General features: G+C 37.1%; 2 protein-coding genes across 5 annotated transcripts in view; one reads left to right on the top strand and one right to left on the bottom strand.

Annotated features, from left to right (window-relative positions):
- NEK9 (NIMA related kinase 9) overlaps nucleotides 1-12,473 on the top strand; it is a 34,043-nt gene that overhangs the window by 1,587 nt on the left and 19,983 nt on the right. For both annotated transcript variants that reach the window (XR_001459214.3, XM_006206084.4), the window contains exons 2-10: nucleotides 965-1,142; nucleotides 2,850-2,905; nucleotides 3,459-3,529; nucleotides 4,812-4,917; nucleotides 6,459-6,590; nucleotides 8,075-8,185; nucleotides 8,996-9,060; nucleotides 11,248-11,298; nucleotides 11,753-11,945. Coding sequence is in view for 1 of the 2 variants with exons in the window: in XM_006206084.4 (XP_006206146.1) it covers nucleotides 965-1,142; nucleotides 2,850-2,905; nucleotides 3,459-3,529; nucleotides 4,812-4,917; nucleotides 6,459-6,590; nucleotides 8,075-8,185; nucleotides 8,996-9,060; nucleotides 11,248-11,298; nucleotides 11,753-11,945 (963 nt within the window). In the remaining variant the exon portion in view is untranslated. The remainder of the gene's footprint in view (nucleotides 1-964; nucleotides 1,143-2,849; nucleotides 2,906-3,458; nucleotides 3,530-4,811; nucleotides 4,918-6,458; nucleotides 6,591-8,074; nucleotides 8,186-8,995; nucleotides 9,061-11,247; nucleotides 11,299-11,752; nucleotides 11,946-12,473) is intronic.
- Nucleotides 807-12,473, bottom strand: part of ZC2HC1C (zinc finger C2HC-type containing 1C) — a 45,023-nt gene continuing 33,356 nt past the window's right edge. For all 3 annotated transcript variants that reach the window (XR_012073754.1, XR_012073753.1, XR_012073755.1), the window contains 2 exons: nucleotides 7,869-7,948; nucleotides 807-1,199 (listed from right to left, as the gene is read on the bottom strand). The gene's annotated coding sequence lies outside the window, so the exon portion shown is untranslated. The remainder of the gene's footprint in view (nucleotides 1,200-7,868; nucleotides 7,949-12,473) is intronic.

The following is a 12,473-nucleotide window of genomic DNA, read 5'->3' as shown; positions in this document are numbered from 1 at the left end:
AACTGCATAGTGTTATCTATAACACCAAGTGTTTATTACATCTGTGAATTTCCAAAGGTTTAATTAGAAGGAGCCCTCTCCCTCAAGAAGCTTATATTTCAGTGGGAAAACAGGTTAGCCTTGTTAGAAATGTTTAAGATGTATGTGAATATACATGAAAATGGACAAATATTTCAGTGTATGAGCTCTGAAAATTAAGGGAATGGTTGCATTAAATAAATGCACAGTAGAAGATTCATCAGTCTTCCCCTAAAGTTATAAAGGCCTGGCAGAGCCATTCCAAAGGATAGGGAGGGTTGTTTGGGTGGGGATGCTTCTGAGCTGGGGAGCAGTATCAGAAAAGAATTAGAAATACAAAAGAGAGTGGATACTGGGAGCTGCACATAAGTTTTAGAGGAAAACATGATAAAAGTGTCAGGAGAAACAGAATTGCAAAGTGGGACAGGGTGAGGAAGTAATCTTAAAGCCCTTAGGCCTGATTTATTATCCACAAAGGATGAATGAAATTACTAGAGAAATCTAAATTTATAAAATTAGAGGCTATTTTAATATTTCTGTTTTACAAGAAACTGGTCATCTGTAGATAACCACTCTCTAGTTCTCTATTTCTCCAGTAGTCTAACCCTACTACAGTCCTCATCTTGACTAGCAGTCTGTCATCTCCCTCAATAGAATCTTTGAGAGCTACCTCCATCCCATATTTTACTTGGAATTGACATTATGTAAATTAAGTATAGAAACAGTGTAACAGCACCTTAATGCTTTCCCCAGTCGTGCAGTAAATTATGGTGCTTAATTGCATGCAGAACCTTTAAAGTCTTTTCATGTTTTGATTAAAGAGAAAAAAAAGGAGTCGGTCTCTGCCCATCTAGGAAGTTTTCTTTCTAGGTTTACAAGATCTGGGTGTGGATTTGTTCTCTGCCAGGCGAGAGGAAAGCACGATACCTCTGTTACTGTGTTGTAGGATGACTCATTGGTTGTGTGGAAGGAAGTTGATTTGACCCGACTGTCTGAGAAGGAACGTCGTGATGCCTTGAATGAGATCGTTATTCTGGCACTGCTGCAGCATGACAACATTATTGCGTACTACAATCACTTCATGGACAATACCACCCTGCTGATTGAGCTGGAATATTGTAATGGTAAGGTAGAATTCAGTGGGACTTCCTCCAGCAAAACATTCTTATTCTTATATTTACCTTGAGAGGGAGAGAAAAAGAAGATGCATATACAGTGATGTAAACAAAAAAGAAAAAAAAAACTTTAAATGGATTTCTAGAGTTTAAGAGAAATAGTTTAGGCCCTGGAGAGTTTTGAAGTGATCTACAAAATAAGGACAGGGATTTTCACCTGCATACTCAAATTCTCTGTAATTACAATTCCATCTTTAAATTATTTGTTAAGTTGAATTTTACATTCATTTTTCAAGGTTTTTTCCTCATGAAATGACATTAGTTAAGCATTAGAGACATAGTGTGGTTTGGCACTGCCTGATAGAATATTTAATGAAATCTTACAGGTGATACTTCTTTATATGGACTTCAGCTAAAGTTGTCCTATTGAGAAGTGGTCCAGAGATCATACTAACTGAAAATGATACATAGCAAAGCATGGCCCTATTTATCTGGTCCCTGATTTCTTTGGATCCTTTTGCTTATAAATAGCAGTGTAGCCTAGTTGTTAAGAAAATAGACCCTGAACCCATATCCCAAGCTCCACTACTCTAGCTCTGTAATCTTGCACAAGCAACTTAACTTTTCTGTGCCTCAGCTTCCTCATCTTATGTGAGTTTGCTGATAAGTAGTAGTTACCTCCTAGGGTTGTATTAAATGAATATGTAAAGGCCCTAGCATAGTACTTGATACATAGCAAATTTTTGATAAATACTGTACTAGCTATTATTCTTATTACATGAGAGAACCCTCAAACCCTTTCTTGAGCTGCATGCTGAAGAGGTCCCAGCATATTCTTCACTTAAATCTCTAAGAGAAGGCTCCTAGACTTCTAAGATCTTACTAGACTCTTGTGTGTCATGATTGTTCCTGGTTCTAATCAACCCTAACTATATGAGACTATATTAGAGATTTTTGAAATAGCAAAGCCTGCTAACTTCCTTTGTGGTTAGGAGGAATTACAACAAATGGTACATTTATTGAAACTCCAAGTTACTAAATTGTGGGGGGAAAGAAGTTGTGAAACTTAGGACTACGGTATAAGTTACAGTTACAGGTAGAAAATAAAATGAACCATGATCATTTGCAGTCTATATTACTTCATAATAAAAAGGAGAAGCAAATTTAGACTTACTCTGTAGAGAAGAGTAACTGGAGTAATGATTGAAAACAGTCTAAATTTCCCTAAATTTCGGGAAACCTTTTCAGTGTGAAATGGAAAGAAAAAGAAGTTAATGAGGGTATATGTACAACATTGCATCACGGATGTAACCCAGATGTTCTAGTAGTCACATTGAGAGAGTTGTTAAAATATTACAGAGTCCTTTAAAAAAGAGTTCTGGAAAAGAAAATCATCTGATTTTGAAGACTTTAAGGTAATTTTGCTAATTAGGCCACTATAGAAATGGTCTTTACTCAAATCTTTTCTAAAAATGCCAGGCTTCCTGTTTTTGTATTAAGTCTCTTCTGTTAAGGAGGGGAGTCTTTGACGATAGACTGTTTCGGATATAGTCCTTGACACATGGGAAGAGTTTTGTACCCATGTATAGAGCCAAGAGGGAGAAGGGATTTCCTTTAGAGAGCAAGCAGAATCCTTCATTTCTTGTGTCACCTGTTAAAACCCTAGTAGCTTTGATCTCTATTGAGCATTCAGACCTGTTTCTTGTTTAATTGCAGGAGGGAACCTGTATGACAAAATCCTTCGTCAGAAGGACAAGTTGTTTGAGGAAGAGGTAATTCATATTTCTAAGGAAGGAAGCTAGAATTGTTGTGATTCTTGCATTCTAGTTCTGTATTTACTCTTCCAACAATGAAGAGTGTTTTTTTCCTTTTGTTCAGACTCCTTCCAGACTCTGGTTGATATTCATGAGAAAGGAAACCTCTAACAAGGAAGCTGTCTATAGCTGCTTCCTAAACGGTTTACCTCCACATCATGATTCTCTATGGGCTTTCTTTCCCGGTTCTATTACTGCATACTCTGCATACTGGTATGCCCAGTTTTCTATACCTTTGCATTCTTCCTGGATTTTCCTCCACAAGTCTGCTTCACCATATTATATTTTATAACGACATTGAAACTATTTTATGATAATCTGCTTTTTTTTTTTTTTACCCCTACCACTTTTCTTTGCCTACTCAACCTACAAGCAAGAAATGTCAAATCATGTTGAATCATAACCTCTGGTTGCAGCTTCCTTTGTTTTGTGTGTTCGAGTGTGTGTGTTTATTTAAATGGATTTTTTTTGTTTGTTTCCAGTCCATACCTAATTTATTTTTTCTCTGCAGATGGTGGTATGGTACCTGTTTCAGATTGTTTCAGCAGTGAGCTGTATCCATAAAGCTGGAATACTTCATAGGTAATGAGTGAAAGAATATGGGATGGATTCCCTTCCACCAATCCAGTCCCCACCTTGGGTACCTCCCATCAGCACTATTATTTTCTTGATTAAACAGGCAAGGCTTTTCCGTTGATATAATTTAGGAAGGAAAGAGTGAGTAATGAGGGGCGTTATCTTCACTTCCTGAAGTTAAATTGTGTTTATGATCAAGGAAGATTCTCCTCAATAGCTAAGTACTGCTCAGTCATTTCTTTAAGAAATATTTTAGAGCTGAGTTCATTAATTCATCAGTAAAGCCTAGAAGCCCCTATGAAAATGGTATTAGATTGGTTAGAATTCACAGCAAATGTTTTTTCTGAGCAATAATAATTGGGAATTGTTTCTAATTTTATAATTAGGTCTTTTAATTTAATTTAAAAGCCTATTCATTTTGTACAATTGATAATGCAATTTTACCAGATCTCTAGGGCAGAAACAGCTTTCTATTCATTTCTAGCTATAGGAGAGAACTATTATAAGAACATTTCCATGTCATTATACCCTTCTTAAGTGAATCAGTGACCATTGCTAGAGATTCATGTTAATATACTAGTATTTCTTTTTTTGTTGGTTTGTTTTGTCCAGTTAACGTGTTTCTTAATAGCTGTTGAGTGGCTATCATTGTGTATTGTTTTCTTTTCAAAAATTACAAAGAATATTGTTCTGGTTTTTTCATGTCTTTCAATAAAGGAAGTCAGAGTGTGAACCAGCACAGTTTATTTGTGTTACATATGATCAATTCATCTTTAGGGAAATAGCCTGTGATTTTATTTTGGTGATCAACAGAGCCTAATCATTTTGCTGCTAAGATGTGCAGACTCTTCTCATGTCTTAACAGATTTGAAACTTGACACCAACTGAGTGGTAAAGTTACCTTTATATCACTTGATTCAAGGCATAATTATAATTAAAAAGACAGTGCACTTTATAGGAATTATGATTACCTAGGGCACCTTTTTTTTTTTTTTTTTTCTGTCTGACCCTCTCAACTTTTTTCCTAATGACTTCAGTAGTTTAGGGGACATGCTTATGTTGTGAATTCCTGGAAAGTGAAGTTAATTCTCTGCCTCCACTCCCCCAAGTCCCCTTTTCAATGTTAAAATGTTTGAGAAAGTGATGACCATTGTTTGGGATCCCACAACAGTCTGAGCAATGGTAACACACTCTTTTAAATTTTGTACTAATCCTGGACTGGAAGGAGGATGAGTTTAAAAAAAGTTGAGTATATGGGTTTAATGTACAGCATCTTTTTTTTCCCCAGAGATATAAAGACATTAAATATTTTTCTGACCAAAGCAAACCTGATAAAACTTGGAGATTATGGCCTAGCAAAGAAACTTAATTCTGAGTATTCCATGGCTGAGACGGTATGTATGTGTTGCCCTTGACTTAATTTTTTTCTTTTCTTTCCTATACCATGAGGTATATAACCATACCCCCTAAATCTTGCACATTTTTCTTAATATTCTAGCAAGTTCTCCATACTTATAAAGCAAGTCTTCAGGAGTCTTTTTCCTGGGCTCACTAACAGGCATTTGCATGCTTGGGTGTTTTTTCAGAAGTCATTGCCCACATTACAGCTCTGACTTCATTGCCCTTTTCAACACTAACTAGAGACTTTTCTGAAAGCAATAAAATGCTTTACTGTTTTTTACAGCCTAAGATCTTTAGTAGATTTCACATTATCTCTTATTTAATGTTTGAGCTTAGGATGTTGGACATCTCTTGTTTTGTTTCTTTTCGATTTTTCTGGTTCAGAAGCCCTATATTACAAATAAAGTCTGATGCTCAGAGAACAATCTGATCTTTAATATATACAGTCTGAACCACAGGGCTCCCTTCTCACCCAATCCTATGAAAGACCATTGGTAAAGAGTAGACATAAGTTGATATTTAAAGACTGTGATCTGATCCTTTAGGGCTTATAAAACCCAATTATTACTCTTCTGGTTTCACAGTGCTCTGTCTTTAAAAGAACTTGGAAATGTAAGTTAATAAAATTAATTTTGTCCTGATGATGTTTTTTGGTAATATTGAGATCTGCCTGCAGGCAGTTTAGAGACATCCAAGGATACTGACAGTCAGGAGTGGGCATCTGCTTCAGGGACTCAGTCTGCTTATACGACGGTGCCATATTGACTTTCTGAGGAAGCAGTCATGTCCTTGAATGGATTTTTCTCATCGAGTAATCCGATAAAACTAAAAGTTAATTTTTTTAGCTAGTTAAATGCAAAGAAGGAATGATATGAAAATGTATAAATGCCATGTAAGCCACCTGAAAGACTGCGTTGTTCATTTAAAGATGGCTATCTGGGGTACTCATTGTCTCTTATCTTGGGAGAGGCATAACCTCCATTCAAGGACATTTCTTTTTCTTCCAAACATATTCTTGAACTCAGAGGACTCAGAAGATCTTTTTAAATTTGAAAGAAATTCATTAGCTGCGTTAATATTACAAATGTTGAACTGAGCCATTTATAGAGTTTTACTAACTGTACATTTCAGTTAGAACTTTTAAACCTTTTATTCAGTTACTATCTCCCTACTGCCAGTTTTTTGGTTTTTCCCATAGGTGAACTTACACCAAATACGTTTTTATCTCTGAATTCTTCAGTGTGCCTTGAATACCTAAAGCCTCTGTGATCCAGGAATCACAGAGCTGTCTGTCTCCCAGATTATCACAGGCCTTTACTATAGAGATTGTCCCTTTGTAATTGGCCCAAGAGATTTGATGTGAATAAGATTTCTCCCCATAGTGGCATCATCTCATAAAAACCATTTCGGGATATGCTAATGAATGTTTTATAATTGTTATCGATAGTTCTAGGAAATTTAATTTGTTGTTGAAATATTAATATAGTTACCTCAAAAAAAAGGTTATTCTTCGATTGTTTTCTTTGTTGTTCAGCTTGTGGGAACTCCATATTACATGTCTCCAGAGCTCTGCCAAGGAGTAAAATACAATTTCAAGTCTGATATCTGGGCAGTTGGCTGTGTCATTTTTGAACTGCTTACACTAAAGAGAACATTTGATGCTACAGTAAGTTGATGGGTTATCCCTACATTGCCCTTGCAAATGGTATGACTTGGTTGAGAGAATCAACTTTGTTTATCCCTGAGCTTCTGATTTCTTGGCAGAAATCAGCTGTAGGTGAAAATAACAACCATTATTCAGGCACTGGCTTAGTAGTGTATTATTAAAATGCTATAGACCGGGTTTATCTCCAACTTGAATTCCCTATTGAAATAATCGTAATCAAGTAGTTTGAGCACAGTGCTTGAATTTGTTGACTGTAATTTGAAAACTGGCTCTAGGATTGACTATTAGATGGATGTTACAGTTTAGATAAGCCATTTCATTTCTTATGCTTCAATTATATTGTTTTTTAAAAGCAAATTATATAATACTCATTAAAGTGTTTTGATCTTTTTTATGAAAAATTATACACTGACTCTTACTGAAGATTGTTATTATTTTATAGACAACAAATCCCTTTAAGCTGTTTTCTTCTTAAGTAAAGCCCAATGTAAAGCAGTGCTACTCCACCTTTAATATGCAGAGGAAATCACCTGGGCATCTTGTTAAAATGCAGACTCTGTTTTAGTATGTCTGGAGCCAGGCCTGATATTCTGCATTTCTAACAAACTCCCAGATGGTGCTGATGCTCCTAGACTTGGACCACAATATGAGTAGCAAAAGTGGATTCACACCCAGTATCCTCTGCAAACTAGGTGTGAGAACTTAGGCAAATCACTTCATCTCTTTGATCCTGTATTTTATTGTCTATAAGAAGGGAAAAAAATACATATTCCTCTTACAGAGATGCTCTGATAATACATAAAATGTATATAAAAATGCAAATGTAAGATAATGCAGAATGCATTGGCTTTGTATGAGACCTGTTTATTTTTCTAAGTCCTGAAGTTCATTCAGATCTATCATCTAATTCTCTTAAATAATATAGTAGAAGGAAAATGAGTTTTGGTGTCAGATAGACTGGTTGGAATTACGATTCCATTTTTTACTGTCTGTGTAGACTTGGGCAATTCACTTTACCTCTCTGAATAGGTAATAATAATAACCTTGTGTGGTGTTTGCAAGGGTTAAAAAACATTATGTATGCAAGTTATGTTATTTAGTAGTCTCTCAGTAAAGGCGGTGGTATATAATCATTATTAGGATGTATAAAGTAGGAGGCAAATTAGTTGGCAAAGGAGATAACTTAAAACCAAGAAGCACTGCTAAACTTTCTTTTTTCTTGGGATTCAGTTGAAGGGTCAAATTATAATATATGCTAAGTAGTATTCATAGTCATACCTCTTTGTTGGTCAGTTGGCTTCATTCTCTCTGATAGCAGCAGTGCATTTCTAACAATTTCTTGCCGATTATACTAATAGCTGTAAAAAGAAGTCAGACCAAAAAGAAGTCAGGCCACTTCTTTAAATAATAGTCACAGATCCCCTACTGGTAGATTATAATATCCTTGTATAACCAAGAACAATGTAAGAATCATTTTCTCCTAGAACCCACTCAACTTGTGTGTGAAGATTGTACAAGGAATCCGGGCCATGGAAGTTGATTCTAGCCAGTACTCTTTGGAGCTGATCCAGATGGTCCATGCATGCCTCGACCAGGTTAAGTGTGACCTACATATTGATTTCAGTTCAGTGTTTTCCTTTCCAGTCCTAGTGTTTGGACTATGGCATAGATGGACCTGCACAAAACCATATCCACTTCCCCAGGGTAGGATGTATTTGTGGCTGTGCCCAGGAGAATAGGCATTGGCAATTCATGATACTTGTAAGCTTCAGCCAACAAATTCTTACTTTACTAATTTGTGAAATGATTTTACGATCTAAACTGTGCTCCATTTTTTATGATCAAGATTAATTTTTGTAAATTGATTTTATAAAATAATAGTGGTAATTTAGAATTCCTAGTGTGCAGAATGTATCTAGCTCTAAATGTCACGGTTGGCTTGCAGTGTAGCTCTAGGTCAGCAGTATTCAGAGGTGGTCCAGAAAGCACAGGCATTACAATCGCCAGGGGATGGGAAGTTTTACAAGAAGAAAATGAAGATTCCTAGGCCCTAACCCAGATCAACTGGATCAGAATCACTGTGGATAAAGCCCAGAGATCTTTATTTGTAACAGGCACTCCAGGAGATTCTTATGTGCTATATATATATTGAAATTTGAGAGCCACTGCCCTTACTGTTAGAACAAGTGAGGAAGGTACATCTCATTCATGTACAAGTGTTGATGATAATGAGATGATAAGCATGAAGCATAGAATGTGACATAAGAAATTGTTTTTTTGAAACAAAAGGGTGATATACAGTGGAATAACTAACCTGCAGCCTTCAGAGAGGAAGTAAAATGCCTCTTTAGTTCCCACTTTGCCCATTTCCTCTAAATTAAAACTAACCAATTGGTACTTTTTAGGATCCTGAGCAGAGACCCACTGCAGAAGAACTTCTGAATTGCCCCCTCCTCAGGAAACGCAGAAGGTAAAGAACAAAGAAGTCGTTTCATTGTCTTCTGCAGACAGTTGACTGTTAGAGGCCTGATCAGGGTACCACAGAGAGAGGGTAGTGTTTCCTGACTTGGCCACTGTGGTGCTATTTTTCTGCCAACATTGCTTTCGTTGTTTGAGGGTAGCTCCTGACTTTCATCTTCTTGGCCTACCTACTTCGTTCTGCGTTTGTACTGATGAGCCCTTAGAGCGCTTCACTACCCCCATCTGTGAATTCTAATGTAGAGTTGGGGCACTGGACTGTAGAAATTAAGAGAGGAGAGCTATTGTTTGTGTCTGTCTTCTGTCGTTAGCTTTGTCAAGTTATTTAACATCTCTGTCCCTTAGATTTCTCCTCTATAAAGTAAAGTAGGGTGAGGATTAAAGGAGGTAATGCATATAAAGTGCTCAGCCCACGGCCTGGCACAAGGTGCTCAACAGTTGGTGGATAGTAGTGTGAGTTTGGACCGGGTCTTTGTTTTTTAGTGCATTTGTTTAGATGGTAGGTTGCTGTTGAAGGAGTTGTCTTCAAATACCTTTTGCCCATTTCCTGTAGTCAAGCTTCATTGATTTCTGACAGGTTATTTCCTGAGATTTATTCAGTGTTAGAGTTTTCTAGAGGTAGGAAGGAGGTCCTTTATTCCTCATTTTTTTGTAGGAGGCTTCAAACCCTATCTCAAAGGAAGAGTTATTCTTTATCCTCCTTAAATGTTCTGATCTCTATTCATCCTGTTACACTATATTTGCCTTATCACCCTTCTTTCTCCCCTACTAGTTCTTTGTTTCCGTATCTTCCCTGTATTCAAACATTTACTGTGCTCTTTTTCAAATTTTGCCTTAGATTCATTCAGTATATACCTAATTCCATAATCTGCTGTTTGGTCAGTCGTACCTTTATCTTGTATTAAATTAATCTTTTCTAGTTCTCCAGTTGCTCTGTAGCCAGTGTTTTAGTGCCTAGAATTATGTGTAATACTCCAGATACCACACTATGACCTTCCATTTATGTTCTATGCATATTCAGGCAATATCACCCTTTAGAGCTGGTTAAGCATATTTAAATTTTTTATCTGGCTTATTTTCCAATAATATAATCACTATTTAAATCTCTTATTTAGATATTTCCATTGATAATTTTTAACTGCAATTTTTATTGAGATAGAGACTTATAAGCAGTACTTTGTTAGAACTTTGTTCTTTGATGGAAAAACATAAGATAAAGAGCTTTCCAGATAAAGCATAGACATAGGAAATTGTGGAAATACTCAGGAAGCACTAAGTTGTATTTGGCTAGATTAGTGGTTCTAGATCTGGCACCCTCAATAGCAATACCCCAGGAACTTTCAAAAATACTGGCACTTAAGTGCCACCCGAGGTATTCAGCTATAATTGATTGAGGCAGAATGAGAGCCCTGGGTTGGAACATGGGAGTAAGTAGAGGGAAAGAAGACTGGAAAGGGAGGTAGAGAATCTTGAATGTCAGGTGAAGGAATTTGTACTTAATTAAGGGCTAGTACAGAAGTACTGGATGTTTATGAGAGGGCTGTTCATGTGATGAGAGGCATGCCTTAGGAAGAGTTATTTAGCAATACTAATATCAGTGTTAAATCAGTACAGGACTGGTTAAAGTGGATTGGAACTGTGATGAGACCAATTAGGAGAGGTGAGGCAAGTACAAAGGGCATTGTATAAGTGGAATCTCTAGAATTTGAATGTTGAGGAAAGGGAGACAGCTGAGTCTCAGACGACTGAAGTTTTAAGCCTACTTCACTGGGAGAATGGGGGTTCCACTTATAGAGTTAGGAGAGTCAGAAAGGTATATAGGAGAAGAATAATGAGCTGAGCTTTAGAGATGTTGAGTTTAGGGAGTCAGTGGGCAGACTAGATGGAGATGTCAGGAGTTTCCTGAAATGTACATCAGAGTTCTCAAGGCTCTTTGTCTCAGCCTGGAACATTTCTCAGAGATAGAAAACAAATGGCCCCCTTGTATTTGATGAATTGTCTAATGCCAGACCTATATAACTGTTTGAGTTGTATTGAAGTACTTTCCTAAAAGTATTTTAACGTTGTAGAAGGCATTATAGTTTATAGAAGATTAAACCTGTGAAAGATATTAAAGAGACACTTGTGCAATATAGGAGTCTATTATTTCTCTCATGTATCTTTGCTTTTCTTTTGGTAGAGAGATGGAGGAAAAAGTCACACTGCTTAATGCACCTACAAAAAGACCAAGGTAATGCTCAGGAGATTCTTAAAAAGTAGCATGTCTTAAATTACCACCAAGGGGTCTGTCTTTCTTGGGTCTGAACTCTGATCCCAGTAAGTAGCCTTTGGCATCCTTTCAGAAGACAACATCTGCTTAAATGTCAGATAGTCATTTTGGAGAAAAAGCAAGCTATAATTTCACCCTCATGCTAAAGTGGATATCATTACAGCGATGAATGTTAAAAAGTTGAAAAGGGTAGGTGTTGTGGATCAGACTGGAATCTGATCTGGCTAGGCTGTGATGAAACCCCAAGGCAGGGATTGCAAAGCCTGCTATGATAGAGGGTTGAAATAAGTTGTCGAGAAAGAACATACTTTCTCATACCATAATTTGCAGTTCTTTTCAGGGAACAGACTGGAAGCATTTTTCTTTGATATAATTTTTATATTAAATGTGCCTTTGTTCTGGGGGTTGTTGGCAGGTCAAGCACTGTGACTGAAGCACCCATTGCTGTGGTAACATCCCGAACCAGTGAAGTCTATGTTTGGGGTGGTGGGAAATCCACTCCCCAGAAACTGGATGTCATCAAGAGTGGCTGTAGTGCCCGGCAGGTGTGTGCAGGGAATACCCACTTTGCTGTGGTCACAGTGGAGAAGGAGCTGTACACCTGGGTGGTAAGTGAAGCTACATACTTTAGAGCAGTGATGTGAGCCTCATTTGTTTACTGGGCCCATGATGTCTAAGTGTTTTGTTGGTTGATCATATGCTGCAGAAGTGTCAGCATGGGATGATGAAATGTAAGCTCTTCTGAGAGCAGGGATTTTGTTCAGCTCACTGATCCATTTCCAATGCCTGGTACATGTTAGGTCACTTGTAAATGTTTTTTGAATGAATGAAGGAGAGAGATAAAAGGCTGTCACCTGCAAGCTGGGTGATTTCAGAAAGTTGCTTAATAACTCTGTTCTATTAGCATGCATTTCAGAGCAACTCATATCTGTGAAATAGCTTTGTAAACAAATAAAGCCGTGTACGATGTCAGGAAAATCCTACAACCTCCATCAGTGACTGAGATGGTATATTTGGAGTAGAATTTCCCTTTGTTCCCCTCTAGATTCCACCCTCTCACCTTGAACAAATTGCCTGTATTTGATCTCTGTTTTATTTGCCACTTGTTCCTCATACACCTACAGTACAGCTTCCAT

This window comes from Vicugna pacos, chromosome 6, assembly GCF_048564905.1.
Source record: "Vicugna pacos chromosome 6, VicPac4, whole genome shotgun sequence".
In the NCBI taxonomy this organism is placed as follows: Eukaryota; Metazoa; Chordata; class Mammalia; order Artiodactyla; family Camelidae; genus Vicugna; species Vicugna pacos.
The sequence above is the reverse complement of the archived record's forward strand: the minus strand, read 5'-3'. Positions and strand labels throughout refer to the sequence as shown.